This window comes from Benincasa hispida, chromosome 9, assembly GCF_027475165.1.
Source record: "Benincasa hispida cultivar pf3 chromosome 9, pf3_genome.v1.1, whole genome shotgun sequence".
Lineage (NCBI taxonomy): Eukaryota > Viridiplantae > Streptophyta > Magnoliopsida > Cucurbitales > Cucurbitaceae > Benincasa > Benincasa hispida.
This window is the reverse complement of record NC_143486.1, coordinates 5,275,079-5,299,031: the sequence shown is the minus strand read 5'-3', so window position 1 is coordinate 5,299,031 and position 23,953 is coordinate 5,275,079. Positions and strand designations below refer to the sequence as shown.

At 34.3% G+C, this 23,953-nt stretch overlaps 1 protein-coding gene across 2 annotated transcripts; it reads left to right on the top strand.

Moving 5' to 3' along the window:
- Positions 1 to 1,276: 1,276 nt before the first annotated feature.
- On the top strand, positions 1,277 to 23,953 carry ACA9 (autoinhibited Ca(2+)-ATPase 9). Of its 2 annotated transcripts, none has more exons than XM_039042840.2 (34): positions 1,277 to 1,628; positions 1,860 to 2,107; positions 5,051 to 5,167; positions 5,250 to 5,289; positions 5,680 to 5,789; positions 5,877 to 6,008; positions 6,108 to 6,197; positions 6,619 to 6,688; positions 7,039 to 7,109; positions 7,189 to 7,272; positions 7,362 to 7,439; positions 7,544 to 7,615; positions 8,063 to 8,146; positions 8,241 to 8,323; positions 8,405 to 8,513; positions 8,583 to 8,638; positions 8,743 to 8,785; positions 8,965 to 9,048; positions 9,887 to 10,024; positions 10,343 to 10,408; positions 10,509 to 10,607; positions 10,818 to 10,928; positions 16,430 to 16,597; positions 16,882 to 16,941; positions 17,379 to 17,543; positions 17,764 to 17,880; positions 18,530 to 18,628; positions 20,142 to 20,279; positions 20,524 to 20,624; positions 21,215 to 21,260; positions 21,350 to 21,484; positions 21,831 to 21,938; positions 22,027 to 22,118; positions 22,790 to 23,953. In XM_039042840.2, the coding sequence occupies exons 2-34, from the start codon at positions 1,910 to 1,912 to the stop codon at positions 22,893 to 22,895; spliced, it is 3,270 nt and encodes a 1,089-aa protein (XP_038898768.1). In that variant the 5' UTR covers positions 1,277 to 1,628; positions 1,860 to 1,909; the 3' UTR covers positions 22,896 to 23,953. The 2 variants fall into 2 exon arrangements, with proteins under 2 accessions (XP_038898768.1, XP_038898767.1); XM_039042839.2 differs by having other exon boundaries at positions 1,304 to 1,628; positions 1,832 to 2,107.

Genomic DNA, 23,953 nt, shown 5'->3' with positions numbered 1-23,953 from the left:
CTCTATCCTCTCCATAACACGTTGATGAGTTTTTTTGTTTAACCTATACTGCATTGCATGTTTTCTCTATTTTTCCTTGATTTCCAAAACGAATTTCAAAAGCACACGTGTTTACACATTTTTGTTAAAGATTTCGATTCCTTCGATAATAAAACATAATAAATAAATAAATACAATATAAAAACATAAAAAAAAAATTATGGAAGTAGACAATATGGAAAATGGAAGTTTGAAGTGGATTTTCTCACCAATGCGTGTGTCTACAAAATCCACAGATGACCACTGTTTATAGGGATTTTGGCAAGGGGATGTGGTACACTTAGACACGCAATATGGATCGTTGTATGACACATGGTCAACACATTGGATAATGGAAAAGTGACACTTGGTATTTGGACAATAAGCATGTGGACATCTAATCACATATTTTATAATATTTGTAATAGATGTTTTTTTTTTTTTTTTTTTTTTTTTTTTTTTTTTTAATTTTACAAAGAGGATGTAATTACAAATACCTTCACATTTTAGAGTTAGTTTTTAAGATGTGTACAATATTTTAGAATCTGTTTGGTAGACAACTCAGATTTTGTTTTATGAGTCTGTTTCAAAAAACTGTTTTCAGATTATGTAATCCCAGCAGTGCAAATTATGAAAACAATTTTTTTTTTAATGTTTTTAGTGTATCCAGATTTTGAATTAAAAATTTTAAAATGTAGAATTATATTGAAAATGATAAAAACAATAATAATGATATCATTTTATGTTATAAACTCAATTATTTTTGTCAAATTTAAAATATATAATATATTGTATAAGATTATTTTCAAATATAGGAAAATGAACTAAAATATTTATAAATAATACTAAAATATCACAGTCTATTGGTGTCTATTGCGGTCTATCATAGATAAACTGTGATATTTTGCTATTAATTATAAATATTTTAAACAATTTTGTCATTTAAAATAATTTCTCTAGTGTATATATTATATGATATTACAAATAAAGATTGTATAAATTTTTTTACATATATCAAGTTAAAATATTAATTAGTAATGGTTTATATTCAACCCAGTATTTAGTGAACAACTAAATATATTTTCAATCATATTTTAAAAATTTGTTTGAATTAAATTTTAATTTATGAATGTACTATCAAACATATATCTAAAAATATAATATACAATCTTATTTTTATTGAATAATATTTTCAAATTTATGTTTTCAGATTCACCCAAGTCAGGCACAATTCCAAACATGCCCGACCTAACCAATTAGTACAACCAACTTGAAAAAGCGTGGGAAAGTCGATGTCTAGTAGTCTCCGTTGAACAAGAGGAAGTTTCTTCGAAATTTCGCATCTGTGGAACGATAACACTCGGGGACAGTCACAGATCAGTTTCGTGCTCATCCAGCTCGGAGCTCCAATGGATCTCCATTTTCATGGCGATTTTCTGCTTTGCATCTTTTTCTAGAGCTGCCTTTTGGAGATCAATGGATTGGTCATCTCTCACTTACAGATACACAGTCACCACTCCATTTTGGCTGCCATTGCCTTACGCAGATACCTGCATTCAGTTTCAAGCACCAGTCCCACCGTTTTGCTTCTCTATTGTTTCCTAAATTTGGTATGTGATTGCTCCTTTTTTTTCTACTACTCATTCCCCCAATTTCATCGCTCTTTTCCAGAAATAGCATAACCGTCGACCAGAATTAACATCGACAATTTTTTTTTTATCGCATTTCTTTATTCTTCTATGTGTTTTCGATTTCTGAATTTCTTGAGTTTGAGTGATTTTTCTTTTCGTTTGCGGGCGAGTTGGCTCGGCAGGTGTAAGCAATCGGTCGATTGTGTGTAGGTGCTGTGCCATCTCTCTTGTGACATACTTCAATCTGAGCCGAGCCGAACATGACGTCTCGTGGTTCCTCCGCTTCTGCCAATGGCCTATTACCGCTTACCGTTTCCACGTCCGGCCGCCACCACGATGTTGAGTCTGGGCTCTCATCCAGCAAAAGCATCGACGAGGAGGAAGAAGAGGCTGTATTGGATCCCTTCGACATCGACAATACCAAAAATGTGCCTCTTGAGATACTCAAGCGTTGGAGGGTAATTATCTTTCACATTCTCTTTCAATTTATATTTACCATTTACTATGCAGAATGGAAAAAGGGGGTTTAATGTTCATTTACTTCTGTTTTGCTGTGAGTTTAGATGATTGGAATGAAAATAAAAGATTAGACAAGTGGATTTACTGTTGATTTCAATAAAATTAATGAGAATTAGAAAACTAAACTATAAAACTATATTTTTTATATTAAGACGATGAAAAATTGTTATTGTGATTATTATTTTCTGTTAATAAAATCAATTATAAATTACTTGCTCAAGAGTAGAATCAAATTGATATATAAAAATATGCCAATATATCCTTTGTCCAAAGAAAAAAAAAAGAAAAGAAAAGAAAAGAAAAAGAAAAAGAAGCTAATATATCCGCCCTCTTCATCTCAGGACAAAATGGGCTAGGCCGACCAAGTGGTTGACCTATTCCAAGTTCCAACATTGCCTTTTATATTATTTTTTCAAAAATATAACACGAACGATGCATTTTTAGGATTATTAATAAATAATATATGTATAATTTATTTAAATTTGTCAATAAGAACATAATAACTTCATATTTTTTCTTTACTGAAAGTGAACTATTAGAAGATGGAAGAACTGCATGACTGACCAATTGGCTGGGTGAGCTTAGTCTTAGGCTTGATTTCTGGATTTGGCCCATATATATGACTCAGCAAATTTTCCCCTTCTTTCCACTTGGCACACAATTTAAACTAGGTAGAGATTCAAGGTACAAGCTTAGGAGACATTTGGGTGCAAGAAGTAGAGTTGTTAAATCACGAGAGTTGTGAAATTGTGGGGCCCACAATGTTTTGGATAAGGAGTGAAGGTGTTAAGTCTGGAGAATTGTAGAAATCGTTGGTCAACAATGTAAGGAGTTAACAAGACATTAAATTGATGTTTTTTATTCGTGGGACTATGAACCCTTTGGACCAAACAAGGAACTTCCCTATCCCAACTCCAACTCCTTGGGCCAAACATCCACGAGCTTTTAGTTGTTTGACTATTGGTGCTAAACCTTTAAACCCTTCGTCTTGTGGTCTTGACTCAATTATTTTGTGACATAACTCCCCCACAACAGATACCACATCTTATCCATAGGCATACAATATTCAAACATTTCAACTCCAAATATAGAATCTTTATTCTCAATCGTCTTGCTTTCAAGATTTTAACTTTTATATTTTTCTTAGACCCTTCATCTTGTGGTCTTGACTCAATTATTTACATAACTCCCCCACAACAGATACCACATCTTATCTATAGGCATACAATATTCAAACATTTCAACTCCAAATATAGAATCTTTATTCTCAATCGTCTTACTTTCAAGATTTTAACTTTTATATTTTTCTTAGAGTCTGGTCAGGTCTCAAGAACTTTTAATCCAATCTCGGGAAAGGCCCAATTTAATAAGTCAATATTTGGGCCTTGGCTAGTCCAACCCAACTCAAAAAGTCAAATCTCATTGCCCAACCCATATACCTTGTTAGAATTGACAAAACTTTGTACTGAACGTGGATTGATCCATTAGATCTTTGGATCATGATTATCTTATCGGACATTTACTTCCCACCTTCTCTTTAAGAAGAAAATATGTTTTTTGAAATTTTAACTTTTAGATAAAAATTATCTCCTTTTGTTTCTCGTTTCTCGTTTCTCCTTTTTTTATTTTTTTTTGTTTTTTGTTTTTATTTTTGTTTTTGTTCAATTTCTCTATTCTCTTCAAGGATATTGTATTTTTTAGCATTAGTCTCTTCATTTTTTTTAACGAAAAAGTTATGTTTCTTTTCCTTCCTTCAATCTTTCTTTCTTTTTTTCTTTTTCTTTTTCTTTCTCTCTCTTTTTTTTTTTTTTAAATATTATCAGCACTAATTATAAAACAAACTTTTCAATTAATTATTATTATTATTATTTTTCATAAAAAAGACTTTTATTCGAACTTTCGATTAAATTTGAATATAAATTAGCATTTCATTAATCTATTATCTAATAGTTATAATGTTTTTATCAATTAAATTTATAAATTAAATCATTTATATTCTTACTATTTTTTCTTCACGTACAAATACAATTTTAAATTAATTATTTTGAGAAAGAAATTAATTTTTCTTTTGAAAGCTGATCAAGTATGAAATAAATCACGACTTGAGCCTTTAGAAACCTGTAAAGGGTGATCATATATTTAACTCAATGGGACATTGAAGTTTGATGGCATTCCATTTTATTTCCTTTTTTGTCTTTTGATTGCCCTTGGGTGTAGGCAACCTTTTAGAGAGTTCAAGCTTTGGGAAGAGATGAGAGTGGGGGTTTTCATTGAGCAATTGGTAAACAATTTAAACTTTGTGTGAATAAGGGGCTCAGGGTTGGAGACCCTGCAAGCAAGAACCTTGCATTTTGTCTATAGATATTTTAGAGATCACAGAATTATGTTCTAGCGCCATTTATAAAGGATATAGACGTTGAATAAGTTTCTTGTTGCAAAATACTACAAAATGAGAGGATTGGGCCTTTTTTCCACGAGATGCGCAGAAATGAACCTGGAAACTTCAGTCATCATTCAAAAGAATACAAAATGTGATGCATATTTGCAAATAACCCCTCTGTGGGAAAATCCTTCTTTCCTATTGGATGCTTAGTGATAAAATATTTCAGGGGCGGGGAGAATTTTATGTTTCTTTCTTAGTTGATCTTTATCTTTTGTATCTTCAGTGACTTTTTCTTTTCCCATTTTGTTCCATTTTGTTTTGTCTACTTTGTTCGTATTTTGAGCATTAGTCTCTTATCATGAAAATTTCGAAATCCTTTTAAATATAAATACACACTTTTTTTTATGTTTATGAAAGACCTTTCAGCTTTTTTGTACATGGAGATGGAGTATGAACCAATTACTTTTTTTCCTTTTTTCTTTTCCGCTTGGGGGTGCAGCAAGCTGCATTGGTGCTTAATGCATCTCGGAGATTTCGATATACTTTGGACTTAAAAAAGGAGGAAGAGAAAGAACAAAGAAGACGGATGATTAGAGCCCATGCACAAGTCATAAGGGTAATAGTTTGACTCTTCACCAACAATTTCTATCACATGGTCGGTCTTTTATATCCTTACCACTTTTTTCTTCTTTCTTCAGGCAGCACTGCTTTTCAAATTGGCAGGGGAGCAACAAATTGGTATCGTGTCTCTTAAAAGTTTCCATATTTTTCACAAAACTTTCAATATTGTTTTTGTTTTTTTTTTAAAATTTTTTATTCCCGTGTCTTGTATGTTACAACAAATTAACTCTGTCATCCTTTTTCACAACTTATTCCTTGTCTAGTTCCCTAAAAGTTTTGTATTATCATACATGCTATCTGAAGACTTTAGATAAATCATTTCGAAATTAGTTTTGATTCTGAAACCAAGGTTGGTGCTTATGCGTGGTCTTTTAACCATTGGTTGACACAAATGTCTGACTAACTGCCTGCAATGCAACGGCTGTATTCAGAAACTGGGAACTGAAAACATATTGCTTTTATTTTATTCAATTCCTATTCTTCTAATTTCATTGTCACCACTGGTAGGTTCATCAGTATCATCTCCAGAGTCAAGTGGTGACTATTCCATTAGCTTAGAACAGCTTGCTTCATTGTCTCGTGATCAAAATTTGTCTTCTCTTCAACAGTATGGAGGAGTAAGTCAGTTATGGTTTGTTTCTTTGTGTATATTTATCCTTCTTCATCCTCGGCTTAAATGAAAACATTTTATCTTGCTTTGTCAGGTTAAAGGCTTATCAAATTTATTGAAAACAAGTACCGAGAAAGGAATATCGGGAGATGAAACTGATTTACTTATTAGAAGAAATGCATTTGGATCAAATACATATCCACGTAAAAAAGGACGGAGTTTCTTGGTACCAGAAATTTTTGCGACTTATTTTTTAAACTAGTTCTCCATTTATTTCCTTTTGTCTTGTGTTAGTAAATGGCCATTCCTCACTGTTGTATGTCAGAGATTTCTTTGGGAAGCTTGGCAAGATTTAACCCTAATCATCTTGATTATAGCTGCAGTGGCATCTTTGGCTTTGGGGATTAAAACAGAGGTTTGCTTGGTTTATTAAACATCTCCTTTTTGTTCAATCATTTTTAAAGAAATATATTTATGTCACACGTTGTGACTAATATTTGTGCCAGAGAGTTATAAGACCAGCAGGTTTATGTACACTGATGCTTTGAGTTTTATTAATTTTGGTAAAGAGCAACATGGTGAGAATATACACAGTGAAATTGACTAAGAGTAGATCCGATTATGTTAGGATGAATTGCTGACAAGTTCTTAAATTCAAAACATACTTCTACTGTTTACCAGATAGCATAATGCAACTCAAGTCTAGTGTGAAGCTAAAGCCCATGCATTTGATGTTACTGGCAATCTGGCATGCAGCTCTTTTTAGTATATTCACGTTGCAGCCTCTTTTGGCCTGTAGTAAGTTTAGTGCATTCTGACTTCGGTAATCATCGCAGGGTTTAGAGGAAGGATGGTATGATGGAGGAAGTATTGCCTTTGCTGTGTTTCTTGTCATAATAGTCACAGGTACTCTATCTGTTTCCATTCAAAGTGCAAGTAAGCTTGTTCTTTTGCTAAAGAAGTGGGAAGAATTAATGGGAAGAGTTTTTAGGGTCTGACTGGTGACAGAATGGAAAATCATGCGATGCATTTTAAAATAATTTCAAATGGATTCCTTACATTCTTGTTTGTTCCAGCAGGTTCATTTAGGTCATGTACGCATTTGTATTCTACATATGTTCTAACGCAGTACATATTGATTTAAACTTGAGTTTTTATGATGCTTTTGTCTTATTTATAAATGCCTCCTTTAGAGGAGTGCACCTTTCTGTTCTTCGATGTCTTCTTATTTTTGAAATGTCCATTTTATTGAACAGCGGTTAGTGATTATCGACAGTCTCTTCAGTTTCAGAACTTAAATGAGGAAAAACAGAACATACAAGTAGAGGTACACATGCTGGCAACTTGATGCCACGATGAAATTTTTGTTTTATGTTAACCTGCTAACAAAGCAAACTTTGATGCAGATCTTGAGGGATGGTAGGACTTTAAAGGTCTCAATATTTGACCTTGTTGTTGGGGATGTTGTAACTCTTAAAATTGGAGATCAGGTGGCTGTCCTTTGTGGTCAATTTGTTTGTTGGTTACATTCAAGTTCAACCATATTTTTCTCATGTCCAGACTCATTTGCATCAATTAGATCCCTGCTGATGGAATATTGATCACTGGTCATTCACTTGCCATAGATGAATCTAGCATGACTGGCGAAAGCAAGATTGTAAGTTTAATTGTATCTCCCTCTCAACTGCATGACGTCATTTTAATTTTTTTTTGTAATTATTTATTTATTTTTCTCCATGACTAAGCTGATGTGTTTCTCAGGTTCGCAAGGATCAGAAGGCACCCTTTTTGATGTCTGGTTGTAAGGTTGCAGATGGAGTTGGTACCATGATGGTAATTTTTGTGCTTTGACTACTTGTAACCGTTGGCTGTTCTTGATTTGTCTGGTGTAGTTCTTGAACTATAAATACGAGCATGCATCTACAAACAAGATTTTGTGCTCTTGCCGGCCAGTGTTTTATCATAGAGTTTTTTTTATTCATTTGGCTAGAACTTTGCAGGCTGGAAGCCGGACTTTAATTATGTTCCCTAACTTAATTTTCTGGTTTTGGTAGTAGGAAGCATGGCTGGTTAAATATTGGTTTTGTCCTAGGTTTTGATTTGATTCATTAGCTCTCTTTGAGAACTTGGCTTATGTCAGATCATTGTACTTTTGTTTTTAGCGCTAATTTCTTCATTTTAGTGCTTTAGTATAAATGATGTATATGGATATGCTTGTATGCTTTTGTCGTAAAATATGCAAAAATTACCAGTATGGAGCTTCACTATTTTCACCTTCAGGTAACTGCTGTTGGAATCAATACTGAATGGGGATTGTTGATGGCAAGTATCTCAGAGGATACTGGGGAAGAAACTCCCTTGCAGGTAATCTTGACATTTATTGCTTAAAAGCCCTTGGAATTTGCTGTTGGTGTGTTTGGTTAGGGCTTACAATTTATCTTTGGATGACATATAATAGGTCCGGTTGAATGGAGTTGCAACTTTCATAGGCATAGTTGGGCTTGCGGTTGCAGTTTCTGTGCTAGCCGTTCTTTTGGGCAGGTGATATTGTATTTCACAATTATTATTTTATCAATTGAGTTTTCATGGTTCTGTCCTTAACAATATAACTTGGTAATTTAGATACTTTACGGGAAATACACACGATGCAAATGGGAACCCTGAATTTCAACGTGGGCATACGAGTCTAGGTGATGCTGTAGATGGAGTTATTAAAATTGTTACTGTTGCTGTAAGTTTAGCCTCTCGCTGCCGTTTCTCTCTGTGTATTGTCTTTTACTAATTTCCGGTTAATCATCAGGTTACCATTGTGGTGGTTGCAGTACCCGAAGGACTTCCTTTGGCTGTCACCCTAACGTAAGTAAAGTAATTATGCAGTATTTGTTTTACTACAGTTTTTGTTGGATTCGATCCTATTTCTCTAAGGCAATTCTGATAATTTTAATCTTTTATATTTCCAGATTAGCATACTCCATGAGGAAAATGATGGCTGATAAAGCATTGGTTTGTATTATTATTGATTTCGATCTCATAAACTTGTGCTTCAGAAGACTCTTTTGAAGTTACGACCTTACTTGAATAGGAATTATTCTATAGAATATTCTATTGTATCCTTGTCTTCTGAGCAGACTCTGAAGTTTCTTCATCTTTCTCAAGCCCAACTAACAGAAGTTGATTTGCAGGTTCGTAGGCTGTCTGCTTGTGAAACTATGGGCTCTGCAACAACAATATGCAGTGACAAGACTGGAACGTTGACTTTAAATCAGGTACGTTTGAGGCTCCACAATTAGATTTGGGTGTAAGTTTAGCAGTGCGAGAACCATTTGCTGGTAATTAATCTACCATGATAATGAACATTTTCTCGTTTCAGTAAACCTACATCATGTCATGTATTTATTTCATCTTTGTTAGTCAGGTTCTTTTGGATTATTTTTTTAATATAATATCTGATTTGAAAATTTTATTTTTCATTAGTCACTTTTGGACAATTGACTAGATCTTTGCTTCTTCATTTTCTATTTTCTTGTCTCCTGATGGTTTGGAAGAAGAAATGGTTTTGATATCAAATTTATGTTTGTCTCTCTCTCTCTCTCTCTCTCTCTTTTCTTTATATATATATATATATATATATATATATATATTGACTATGAACTTGTGCGGTGGTTGTTTCCTTTTCTGATTTCAGTTATCTATTCTTAGTCTAAACAAAACATTAGTTCTGATTAAAAATTTATTTTGGAAAATAAAATGTTCAAACTTATTGGCAAATTTCTAGATCTAGAATGATATTTTAAATTACATGTTATTGATTAATGAACTTTTTTGGTAGAACTGGGACAGAGAAAAAGAGGTCTGTAAATTTATTGACAAATCTGAAAATGTGTGGAAATGGAGAACATTATTGAACCCACTTGTTTCTCATTGTTTAAAAAGATTATGATTAAAAAATGAGAATTTTATTGAATGAGAGCTCAGAAACTTGTATGATTTTCGTTTAATTAGTTAGTTTGTGGACTCTAGGTCAATGTTCTACTTTTACCGTTAAATGGTGATTATTTATTTATTTATTTTTAATTTTTTTTCGCTGAAAAATTGAAATCTTAGATGACTGTGGTCGAGGCATGTGTTGGAAAGAAAATGATTAATCCCCCAGATGATCCACTGCAATTGCATTCGATGGTACTCATTCTGCTACATGAGGGCATTGCTCAGAACAGCACGGGCAATGTTTTTGTGGCTAAGGTGAACTTTCATACAGAAAAGGCGACATTTTTCTTTATAATTTTGGCTTGTCCTGGGAAGACCACTTGACTGCTTCTCCAAGGATGTTATGGAAGTTATACGCTTGAGGCAATGTTTTGTTTCTTGTTTTTCGTTTAGGGTTTTGAGTAAACAAAAAATTATAAATTTTCTTTTGAGTTGAGCAGGGAACGCATGTCCTACTATTTTATTTTCCATTTTTCTTTTGTCATTGGGGGGAGCTCTATCATTTGTTTGTACATTTTGTGATTGATTGAGTTGATCAACTAAAGTTTTCTTTGACTGAATTTATATTGACAGGATGGTGAAGGTATAGAGGTCTCTGGATCTCCTACAGAAAAGGCTATTTTATCTTGGGCTGTAAAGGTGTGTATATATCTGTATGTGTATTTTCAATTTTTTTATTTTTTGCCTCTATTTTGTGTATCGATTAAAACTTTATTCACTTTCTAAACCCGTCATGCAGCTAGGAATGAAGTTTGATGTTGTCAAATCAGAGTCCAAAGTTCTCCATGTTGTCCCTTTCAATTCAGAAAAGAAGCGAGGTGGTGTTGCAATAAAGCGGGTAATTATTATGTTCTTGAATTTGGAGCACCATGTTCTTCCGCACCGCTTTATGATGTTGGGGTTGAGCCACAAGTTTGTGCGTTGGACTATTTAGAGAGCGCCGGAATACTGTTTTTAAGCAAGCTGTTGATTGTGTTCACGTTTTAAACAGTTCCTTTATTGCTTGATACATGTGTCGATGAAACTTAGCCATGTGGTTTATTGGCAGGCCAACTCAGAAGTTTGCATACATTGGAAAGGAGCGGCAGAGATGGTGTTATCTTCATGTACGAAGTATGTGGACTTGAATGGTGAAGTGCACTCAATTGAGGACAATGAGGTCAGTGGTAGCGATTTGTTATTTAGAGAACAGTTAAGGTTGAGATTTTTACCCAGGATTGTAGGATTCAAGGGAATTGTTTATTCAGGAAATTAATTCTGGGTTCATCTGGCAATATAGTTAACAATAGGAAACTGAGTAGATTGAGAAACCATATAATGACTTTAAATCATGGTAGCCCTCTGGTCATTTGGAGAGTTTAAGGATGCTTATATACGACCTTGGGGGAATGTCTGATTCTAAATTTTCATTGGCTTCTATCTTGTCGAACACCATGGCCTCATTGGTCGTAGTTATTTGGAGGACCAAGATATAGTTTAGTCATTTACTATTTGTAACACTCTTAGATTTGAGAGAGAATCAGAATACTCTATTCATTCACCAAAGATAAATACATACAAGTGTACAAAGCATAGAAAAGGAAAATATAATAAGGTATTTACAATAATGGAAAACCCTAATAGTAGAACTATAACACTCCCCCTACAAAATGGCAATCTGTTAATCATGCTCAACTTGTTACATAGATAATCTATGTGTTCCATTCAATGCCTTCGTGAAGATATCTCCTAATTGTTCTCCAGTCTTCACATATTCTGTAGATACCAACCCTTGTTGAATTTTCTCACGTACAAAATGGCAATCAATTTCAATATGTTTAGTCCTTTCATGAAATACTGGATTAGACACAATATGAAGTGCTGCTTGATTATCACACCACAACTTTGTCGATGTGGTGATTTCAAATCCCAACTCAACAAGAAGTTGATATATCCAAATCAATTCACACACAGACTATGCCATTGCTCTATATTATGATTCCGCACTTGAACGTGACACCACATTTTGCTTCTTACTCTTCCAAGCAATCAAATTACGGCCAACAAAAACACAATACCCTAAAGTTGATCTTCTGTCTTCTTTAGATCCTGCCCAATCGGCGTTTGAGAAACATTCAATATTAGTATGACCATAGTCCTTGTATAATAAACCACGCCTGGGAGCAGCCTTCAGATAACACAGAATCCGTTCCAATGTAGCCCAATGATCAATTGTAGGGCATGACATGTACCGACTCACAATACTCACTGAATAGGCTATGTCGGGTTGAGTCATTGTAAGGTAATTAAGTTTTCCTACTAACCTCGTATATCTTTTAGGATCTTTTAGTAATTCTCCATCTTTTGTGAGTTGTAAGTTGGGCATCATTGGGGTACTACATGGCTTAGCTCCTAGCTTCCTTGTTTCAATCAACAGTCAAGTACATATTTTCTCTGTGATAATAGTATTCCTTTCTTGCTTCTTATTACCTCAATTCCTAAGAAGTATTTCAACATGCCCAAATCTTTTATATGGAATTGACTATGAAGAAAGGTCTTTAGAACTGGATTCCTAAAGCATCATCACGAGTAATCACAATATCATCCACATATACGACTAACAAGATGACACCACCCTTAGATCTCTTAAAAAAGACCGAATGATCTGACGTGCTCTTCCGCATTCCAAAGCTTTCAATCGCCTCACTAAATTCACCAAACCACTCCCGTGGACTCTGCTTTAATCCATACAAAGATTTACGAAGGCGACACGCCGTTCCATTCTTCTTCTGAGCAACAAACCCTGGTGGTTGCTCCATATACACCTCTTCTTAAAGATCACCATGAAGAAATGCATTTTTAATATCAAGTTTGATGTAAAGGCCAATGATTGATTGAAGCTAATGAAATAAACAACCTCACAAATGCCATCTTTGCCATAGGAGAAAAAGTATCAGCATAGTCAACACCATAAGTTTGTGCATAGCCTTTCGCTACAAGGTGCGCTTTTAATCGAGCAATAGAACCATCAGGATTAACTTTAACCGCAAACACCCATTTGCAACCAATAGCCTTCTTTCCTGTAGGGAGAGAAACTAAATCCCAAGTACAATTATCATCTAAGGAAGTCATCTTCTCTACCATTGCTGCACACCAACCAAGATAAGACAAAGCTTCATGAACAGTTTTAGGGATGGATACAGACTCTAAGGATGCAGTGAATGAACATGTGGAAGACGAAAGATGGTTATATGAAACAAAAGAGGAAATAGGATGAGCACATGTACGTTTATCTTTACGAAGAGCAATAGGAAGATCATCACTCGTTTCTAGATCCAATGACGAAGAAGACTCTAGTATGGGGCATGGAACCAAAGAAGACGAAGAAGTCTTTGGTACAGGACATGGAATTGAAGGAGGTTGTCGTCGAGTATAGACCTTAATGATGGGTGGAAGAGTAGAGGTAGCCACAAGTAGAGATGAATCAGGAAGAGAATTGGAAGGAGAAATAACTGTGTAGACAAGGAAATCATCCTCTAATTCCTTATGCTCCCCCTAACTCTTATTCGAAGAGAAAGACGACGATGGAAAAAATGAGGAATGTTAAAAAAATGTGACATCAGGAGAGATGAAATAACATCGATACCCCTTTTGAACACGGGAATAACCAAGGAAAATACATTTTAAGGACTTTGGATTCAGTTTGGTATGTTGAGGTCGAACATCCCGAACAAAGCAGGTACAACCAAATATTTTGGTGGAATGGGAAACAAATATTGCTTGGGGCATAAAGTACGAAAAGGTATCACACTCTTAAGAATGGAAGAGGGCATGCGATTTATTAAGAAACAAGTTGTGGAATCAACATTAGCCTAAAAGAATTTTGGAACATGCATATGAAACATCAAAGCTCTGGCTGTCTCAAAGAGATGATGATTCTTTCGTTCTGCAACCTCATTTTGAGATGGAGTATCAACACAAGAAGATTGATGAAGAATGCCATGGGCATCTAAATAAGACTTGAGTGCATGAGAGAAATATTTCCTTAGCATTATCGCTTCGTAGGATTTTAAGGGCACCATTAAATTGGGTTCAAATTTCAACACGGAAGTTACGAAAATGAAATAGTAACTCAGAACGATTTTTCATTAAATATAACCACATAACACAAGAATAGTCATCGACGAATGTAACAAAATACCTAAACCCTCCTTTGGACTCAATAGAAAATGGACCCTAAACATCAGAATGGACTAATTCAAATGGAGCACTAGCTCATTTATTGACTCGAGGATACAAACTCAAACGATGAAATTTAGCAAACTGACATGACTCATAATCTAAAGAAGACAAATGTGGAAGTTGTGGACGAAGACTCTTCAACACAGAGATAGACGGATGACCCAAACGACAATTCTCTTCAAAGGGAGACGACACACTAGAGCATGTGATGGTTATAGGTGTTTATGGTCCAAAGATGTAAAGACCTCAAAATTGACGCCCTTTACCAATAGTCTGTTTCGTCTTAAGATTCTGAAATAAGCAATAACCAGGAAAAAACAAGAGACAACAATGAAGAGCATGAGTGAGTTTACTGATCGAAATCAAATTAAACGAGAAATGTGGTAAATTTAAAATTGATGACAAAGAAATTGATTCAATAAGATGGACGGTTCCTGATCCTAAAACAGGAGTGGGGGTTCCATAAGCTATAGTGACATTAGGTGAAGAGGTAGATGTACAAAGGTTAGAGAATAAACTGGGGTTACTTGCCATATGGTCTGTAGCGCCAGAGTCAATGACCCATTTTGATGTGGAAGAAAGAAGACATTTAGAAATGTTACCTGTCTCTGCGATGGCCATAATGGGAGTAGAAGATGATGCCCTCAATGACTCTTGATACTGTTGAAATTTAGCAAACTCCTCTGCAGAAATTGTAATTGACTTGTCAAGATTATCAGGAGTAGAAGCGACATGTACAGAGGGTGATGCCACCCTCTGACCCTTATTCATCATTCTTCTGCATTCACGTTTCGTATGACCAGGTTTATGACAGTAATAGCAAACACCTCCTCTTGGAATTGATCTTTGGTTATTGGGATGACCTTTAGAGCTATTTGATTCAACCCTCTTATTACCTCTATAATCATTTGTGCTTAGACATAACTGCTTGTGTCTTCTCTATACGAAGTATTCGAGTATAAGCTTCTTCCAACGATGAGATATTTGAGCTTGACAATACTAGATTTTTGGTCAATCTCATATTTAGGTGCAAGACCTATTAAAAAACTCATGATAAACAACTTTTCACGTTGAGCCATTAGAACTTTTGGATCCGTGCTGATTGGCATCAAGGCATTGAATTCTGCACATGTAATTTTAACCTCCATAAAGTAACTTGTAAGAGGTTTTTCTCCTTGGTCAGGTTGATATAGAGTCTTACAAACATCAAACACTCTATTAATATTCTCTTTCCTAGAATAAAGGAAATCCAAATATTCCAATAGTTCCTTGACTAATTCATAGTGATTTACTAGTTCAACGATTTCATGGTCAATAGAATTCTTGATTTGTAGAAGCATTCTTGAATCGTCCCGCCACCAAATCTTTTTATTAACATCAATCTGTGGCTCTTCTGTGATGTGATCATCCATCTCCATGCTCCTAATAAAGTGATGAACATTTTGATCTTTATGAATAGTAGTTGGATCCATTCAACTTGTGTTCAGTTACTTTTGACACCATTGAACCATCTTAGACGTGACTACTGGTTTCTTATTAGCCATTACCTCAAAAAGTAAATACCGGACAAAAGAGAATCAAACCCTAATTTATTGAAGAGATGTCTTTACAAACAATGAGTATTTAGCCCAAACAAACACACCAACAAGAAGAGGCAACAAAATCGAGGAAACCCATAGAAGACGAACCGAAACAGGTGGTGCACGTGGATTGATGGCAGAAGGGAAAAGTGGCGTGCGAGCCTCCCACGCTGGTCAGATGGAATCCGGACTTCGGGGTTTTGTAGATCAACGGCTAGGCTCCTCGATAGATTGGGCGGTGTGGAAAAACTACTCCCCTCATCACACCCCCCCCCCCCCCCCCCCCCCCCCCCCCCCCCCGGTGGCGGCGTATGAACCAAAGACGGCGGCTATGAGCAAAAGTGTAAACTCACCCCTCCACAAAACTCTAGATGTAACACAAACGAATTCTAAATTCTCAAATACCTAAGGTTTATAAAACCCTAAGTTTATTTAGAGGGCTCTGATACCATGGAAAACTCTTAGATTTGAGAGAGAATCAGAATACTCTATTCATTCACCAAAGATAAGAATATATACAAGTATACAAAGCATAGAAAAGGAAAATATAACAAGATATTTACGATAATGGAAAACCTTAACAATAGAACTATAACACTATTTATCACTTATCGGTGCAACAATATTCTAGAATTGAATTTTGATTGATTTTAAACCCATAACACGTTCTTTCAATCCAAGTTCCTCGATTTTTTTTTTCTCTTAATCTTATTATTACTTATAATTAATTTGAGAAATGGTACACACAAGGTGAATTTGATCGAATATTATTCTTGTTCAAGTACATTTCTTACTTTTAATTTTTACTTCTCGTTCTCAGATGTTCAGACTGAACTCTATTTATTTACATCCTTTCCAGGATTATTTTAAGGCAGCTATTAGTGACATGGCTGCAAGAAGTTTGCGTTGTGTTGCCATTGCATATAGATCATATGAATTGGAGAAGATTCCAATAGATGAACAGCGTTTGGATCAATGGGATTTGCCTGCTGATGACCTTATTTTACTTGCAATTGTTGGTATAAAGGTAATGATCAAGTGCAGAACTCCCTGTCATACACTAAATTACTATTATTGTCGGTTTCATTTGCCATGAATAATGCTCGAACAGATTCTTATTTTTTAAATTTTAGAGGTTGGCCTCCTTATCTTTTGATAAATTTATTTTTCAAGATAGAGAGTTTCAAGATAAATTTATTTTTCAAGATAGAGAGTTTCAAGATAAATTTATTTTTCAAGATAGAGAGTTTTGATAAATTATCAAAGATTTCCTGATATATTTCACAATCAAATAATGTCATCCTGTCGCAGGATCCTTGTCGCGACGGTGTTAAAGAGGCTGTTAAAGTGTGCACGGATGCAGGTGTCAAGGTACCTTATTATGTGTATTTTCATTCACAGATCTTGGTTCCTTTCACAAGTGGCAATCAAATGGCTCGATGTCTATACATGCATATACATATTTTTTATTGAGCTGGACTCTTTATAGTGTCTTAACCCTGAATTTTAGATGGTGAGGACATGGTTAAACCTTCTTCATTTGGCTTTTGGAGTTCATGTTTATGTTTCCCTTGGGATGTTTTTTGACGCTGAAGAATTGATCACTCTTCTACTTCGTTTTAGTTCTTTGGTTCATAATTTAAGGAAAACATATTGTATTTTCAAATTGCTTTAGTTTTTATTTTATTGTCTAGAGCTCTGGGGCAGGGCATGTCCTTCATTATACATTCATCAATTGTCTACTAGCATGTGAATTATGTCACTATATCCATATGTGTGCTTTATGTAATACAATTGCAAATTTGTAGGTGCGCATGGTCACTGGAGACAATATACAGACTGCAAAAGCTATAGCAGTAGAGTGTGGAATACTAAACGCAACTGAAGATGCTTCCGAGCCTACAGTAATTGAAGGAAAAACATTCCGTGTCTTGTCTGAGAAGGAAAGAGAACAAGTTGCCCCAAAAATAACGGTAATTGCATATATTTTACATGAAAATACGATATGCATTAGCTATTGATGTTCAGGTCTTGCTTATATGGATAACATGGTTAAGCAAGGGTCATTTTGTCTCCTTGGCCTCTAGGCCCTTCCCCCCCACCCCACCCCGGTTAATGGAGTTTGTGTTCATCATAACTTATAAGAATTAATTATAAAAAAGGGTCAACTCCATGCATTGGTATATAATACAGGTGATGGGGAGGTCTTCACCTAATGACAAGCTCTTGCTTGTTCAAGCATTAAGAAAGGGAGGGGATGTTGTTGCTGTAACTGGAGATGGGACTAATGATGCCCCTGCACTCCATGAGGTTTGTAATCTTTGTGGTTTTTCTTATTTCACTAGTTCTGCAAACGATTCTCTATTTGTATAATGTAGAAGAGAATTTATTACAAATTTTTTTGGTCAATTTGTTTGCGTTGCTTCTTTTAGCACTAGTATCTAAATATAGAATATGTGCAAGCTGTATGAACTAGAAAGGTGCAGTAATATGATACTCTTTGTTGTTTTCTATAAGACAGGATAATACAATATAATATAAATGATGTTTATATGCTGCTCACAACTTTTACGTGCAACTACGTGTCCATAGTGGAAATTATGTCCACTGGTAGTATGAAAATAAGTCTAGAAACATTTGAGTTCTTGTTTGATTGAGTACCTGCTAGTTTTTATAATAATAATAATAATAACAACAACAACAACAATAATAATAATTATTATTATTTTAAAATCAGAGTTCATGACATATAGGACTTTTGATGGTAGAAGTCGTGACAGTTATTTCCGTATTATATACTGTTATTTTGTTATTTCAATGAAGGAGTCCCTCTTGATATGCCATCATATTGCCTGTGTCTTATAGTGTTTGTTTTGATTGATATTGCATGAGAAAGTCTGTTACTGTTTAACTGAGTTCATTTCACGTTCATAGCATTTTTTACCCTTTTAAATTCTAGGCAGATATCGGTCTTTCTATGGGCATTCAAGGTACCGAAGTTGCTAAAGAGAGTTCTGATATTGTTATCTTGGACGATAACTTTGCTTCAGTTGTAAAGGTTTGTGTTTTCTCACCTTAATTACTGCAGTTTCTTTTATGCTCTGTAGTTCTGAAGCTAATAACCTCTAAGAACTGAATGGGTAATAAAGATTTGTCATCCTTCGTTGTATTTGGTACTTAATGGAAGATCATATATGTCTCAGCTTTGCAATACCCTATACATTGTGTTTATGCATTGAAGCAGGACTGACATTCTCAATCTATGAAATCTGCTTCTGTAATCGTATATCGTTGCCGTGTAACATAATTAGATTTACGAGAAGTTGTTAGTAATTTGACATAGTATCAGAGTAGGTATGTTTGAAACTTAGTGATGTCATATTCACATGTTGGGCCTTCTATAAGTTCCCAAGCCCACACGTAAGGACAAGTATTAAAAGTATTAATATAATTAATATACTATTATTCATCAACTTAAACAGGTAGTTAGTTTGTGATTTAACATATATGCTTATCGGTAAGGTGCACAGAAGAACTTTATTTACCTTCCTTGTAGTCTACCTCGTGATATTATCTTTTCCAGTCTTTTGAAAGGCACGGCCAGGCACGCACCTAGGTGCAAGGCACAGCGGTGGCGCCTCGTCTGGGAAAGGTGAGGCGCACGACGGAAGGCATGTGCCTTCCACGAAGCGCTGAGGCGTGCCTATCAATTTTTTTTATAATAAATACATATTAAATACTCATTTAGTTAAACCCAAATAAGATTGCATTTTAATATATATATATATATATTATAATTTTTTAAACCTAATTTGGCATCATAATGATACGTATGAATGACGGCTACATGTCAACAAAACAAATTTTATTGGACGGCAGCCTTGTTGCTTCTTCTTCATGGTTCCATCTCCAAGAAGTCAGTAAGTCTTTTCTTCTTCTTCTTTCCCTTTCTCTTCTTCTTCTTTCTTCACAAAATCTTCTTCTTCTTCCTTGATCCTTCATTCACGGTTTCTTTCAGAGAAAAAAAAAAATCAGAACTTCTCTCCTCTTCTTCTCCTTCCTTCATTCACTGTCTCTTCAAAAAAAAAAAAAAAAATCAGAACCGTACTGTCTATTCTCTTCCTTCTTCCTTCATTCATTCACGGTTTGTTGAAAAAAATAAAGTCACATTTCTATCCATCTATGTTTTGGTTGGGTAAAAACATGTATATAGTATATTTATATATATATTTTTATATATAGTGCGCCTCACGAAAAAAAAACCTACACCATTTTTGTGTGTCTTGCGCCTAGGCTCCAGAGGGCCATTGTGCCTTAGTGTGCCTTGGCCATTTTAAAACATTGATCTTTTCAAAGTTGAGAACATTGAAGTTGCTAAATTTATTGCATTTATTCTGCAATATTGGCTTGCCAGTTCATGATTACACTGCTTATGCCAATTTATGCCAATGAGATATGGTCGGTGCAAATGTTTCCAAGAATGATATGGTGGTCGTATTCATTTTGTGCTCTCATTTTTTCCTTCCAGGTTTTGGTATTTACTTCAGGATACCATTGTGTATTTTATGTAGGTTGTCAGGTGGGGGCGTTCTGTGTATGCAAACATTCAAAAGTTCATCCAGTTTCAGCTCACTGTAAATGTTGCCGCTCTTGTGATCAATGTCGTTGCAGCTGTGTCTTCCGGTGATGTTCCTTTAAATACTGTGCAGGTTGCTCCTCTCCCTGTACCAATCATTTTCTTTCCTTTTGAAATGATTTGTTTCATATCACATTGCTATGGTATGTTAAAATTAAATAAGATTAAATATTCTATAATCTATCATAATGGTGGGAGTTTAGGCTAATTTTTAGAGCCAGAGGTTCCATGAACTTGATTTAATATTCCTTTTCTTTTTTCTTCTATGAAGATTATCAGATGTTGATTAATGAATGTATGTTGTCTTCCTTGTTAAGCTTCTTTGGGTTAACCTGATCATGGATACACTTGGTGCTCTAGCATTAGCCACTGAACCACCAACAGACCACCTGATGCATCGGTCACCTGTTGGGCGAAGGTAACAATCAATGCTGCATATGCTGTAGAGTACTAAATTTATCCCATCATACAAGTTAGTTGTTCGTTAACCCCATATCGAGCCTTTTCAAATTACTAGTTATGAACATGCTTCTAATTTTCTCTCTGTTCCTGTTAAGTTTGGAGTTCAATGGCTCGAGTGATATGAAACTTGGTCTCTTCTTTGCAAATATCATATGAAACTTGAATATAATTTCCCTAGTGCTGTGAATTTCCATTGCACTCTCATAAAGTTAGGTCAAGGAAAATAACGGTAAGTTAGAGAAACGAAGTACAACATCCCCCATCCATTCCATCCAAGGTTTTAACTCTTTCTGTTATTTTTCCCATCAATGTTTGAACAGAGCTTCATTAGTTTTCTTTAGTATCGATCTCAAACTCTTAATACTCTTGTTGAAATGAAGGGTGGAACTTATATGTTTATTTGAAATTCAATTTGTGGACATCAATCTTAATATGGTAGTCTAGTGCATCAAATGATGCGTCAATTGAACCATCTCAGGTTATAAAATCTTTGTTGTGTATTTATTTTATTATCAATTGATTAATGGTAATTTGTGTTGATTACAGGGAACCCCTTATAACGAATATTATGTGGAGGAATTTGATTGTACAGGTATGTGAGCAGAAGACGGGTGTTTGTTATCTTTGAAACTCATGGATCGATTTCTTTTTCCCTAATTCTCCTCGCCTTTGTTGGTGCAGGCTTTATATCAAGTCGCTGTACTTCTTGTTCTCAACTTCTACGCCACTGATATTCTTCAATTGAATAGTGATACCAAGGAGCATGCCTTTAATGTGAAGAATACAGTGATTTTCAATGCATTTGTCCTCTGCCAAGTAATTATAACTATGAAATTTATGCAAAATCTTTGTGCATCTTCCTTGTGTCTCAACTAAAGTTTTAACATGAGTTTTATCTACTTTTTTAGCTAGTTACAACTAGGGAGTATCTGATCGGGCAGTTTCAATAACCTAATCACGAGGACCATAGTGTAGAAGAAAACATATTAATTTTTTCTAAAATTCAAAATATTCATTAAAAAATTTCTTCGAATTTTCTCCTTTAATTTTTAGAACATGAAAGTGTAATTCTTGTTGTGTCATCCCGCCGTCTTTTTTTTTTCTTTTTATTTTTCCTTTGTACCATTTGAAACATGTCTGTTTTTTTCCATTGACAATGCAGATATTCAACGAATTTAATGCTCGAAAACCAGATGAAATGAACGTGTTCAGTGGAGTGACAAAAAATTATCTCTTTATGGGAATAGTTGGAACGACGTTCGTGCTTCAGGTTTGAAGCACTCATCTACGTATTGGTTTGTAATATTCCATGGATAGGCTCTCACTTTAATGCTTTTCATTTTAAAATTGGAATGCAGATTTTGATCGTCGAATTTGCTGGAAAATTTACTTCGACAGTAAAACTTGATGGGAAACAATGGGTTATATGCTTCGCTGTCGCCCTTGTGAGGTTGGCCTAACTCTTCATCCTTTTCGGATCATTCAAAATGCATTCGTGTAATTAAGAGCTTTTTCGTTTTCTTTTCTACCTTTTTAATAGCTTTTCCGAAACCATAACAAAAAAATTCAAAAATCTGGTTGGTTATAAGCAAAAGGAATTATTTTAAAACAATGTAAACAAAGTTTTAAAGAATGGGCAATTGAGAATTGAATTATAAAGAATCTGACTCACGTTTTTCATTTTTGATGGTCCGTTTACCTATTAATATATTGTTAATTACCAACAACAATATTAAATGATTGGCTAATATGTTCTTAATCACCAACAACATTAAATGATAGGTAATTGTTTTAAATGATAAAACTGTTGAAAATATTTTAAATGTCAGTCTATTAGAGTGATATTGCGTAGATCGCGATAGACATCTATCACTGATAGATAGTGAAATTTGACTATATTATAAATAGGTTCATTTTTCTTTATTTGAAAAAATGATTGACTACTATGTTGTTTATTACCCACAACATTAAATTGACTAATATGTTAATATAAAATGATTTATTAATATAATTCTAATTACCAACAACAATATTAAACGATTGATTAATATGCCATTAAATGACCAATAACAATATTGAATGATTTTTCAAGTTGTAATTAAATTATCTTGTCTCTTTCAGTTGGCCGCTGGCGGTTGTTGGCAAACTGATTCCAGTTCCGGAGACCCCATTGGCTAAATACTTCACAAAGTCAGTTCAACGATGCAGAAGGTCACGTGGTGCTTAATTTTGGGATTTTTTTTCCTTAAAATAGCATTATTTTGAAAGACAGTTCATAATTTAGTATCTCTAGGTTTTAAAATATACTTTTAATCTCTATAATCTGGATTTTTATTTTATCTGTTATAATTTAGTCATCATACTCTAATAAATATAACAGTCAAGTCCTAAAGTTAAAACTTTCTAGAAAAATCTTTGTATGAGATATATGAGCAAGAAGTCAACAAAGCATATGGATTTCTTAAATTCAAATTAAAAGTGATTTCATTATTTACTCATTCATGACTTGGATTAAGTTTTTAACGTCAAGGACTTGATTGTTACGTTTTTAAAGTATGGACTAAATTGTTGCCATAAAAAAAGAAAGGAAAAAAAAAAGAGAAAAAAAAGAGTATACATTAAAACCAAAATATTACCCGTTCCAAAGTTTTGAGGACTAAATATAAATTTTTCTCAGAGATGATGCATTTTAGAAAGCAAAATCACTTTTCTTGTGTTGATTTCATGACATTTAAAATGCAATAAAACTGAACTGTTTGGACGTTATCTCTTATGAACAGTGAAACTTCATCTTGTTCTTGAAGATATGAAATCATTTTTAACCATAATGATTATTGAAGATGTAAAATCATGTCATTTTGTTCACAATGTTTCATAATTACTTTTGAGGGCCGTGCTATTTTTAGAATTGTTCCTCTTAATAATGCTGTTTTTTGAGAAGAATCCCATAATTTTTCTCCATTACTAGCTTGCTCAAAAGTTCAGTTATAATAATGAATGTCACAGCAGATATAAAGATATGTGCTGAAGGTTACTCATCAGACTGCTTGTAAATATTACCTCTGCCAAATGTATCTTTACTAACCCAGGAGATAAAGCGTAATTGTAAATTTTACTCCATACTTTTTACAGTATATTGCTTTTTTCTTTTTTTTTTTCGTTTTTATTATTTTATGGTAATTGTAATGTTTAAGGTTGATGATGAATACTCATAGTGATGTTCTCTGAAGTTTGGAGGAAGAATTTCCAGATTGTGAACAATTTTATATATTTACCTCTTATGTA

Coding starts and splice junctions, on each gene's coding strand:
- ACA9 (XM_039042840.2), top strand. CDS start 1,910: ATGACGTCTCGTGGTTCCTCCGCTTCTGCCAATGGCCTATTACCGCTT. Junction 7,273..7,361: donor CTCTTAAAATTGGAGATCAG/GTGGCTGTCCTT, acceptor TGCATCAATTAG/ATCCCTGCTGATGGAATATT. Junction 10,608..10,817: donor GTGGTGTTGCAATAAAGCGG/GTAATTATTATG, acceptor GTTTATTGGCAG/GCCAACTCAGAAGTTTGCAT.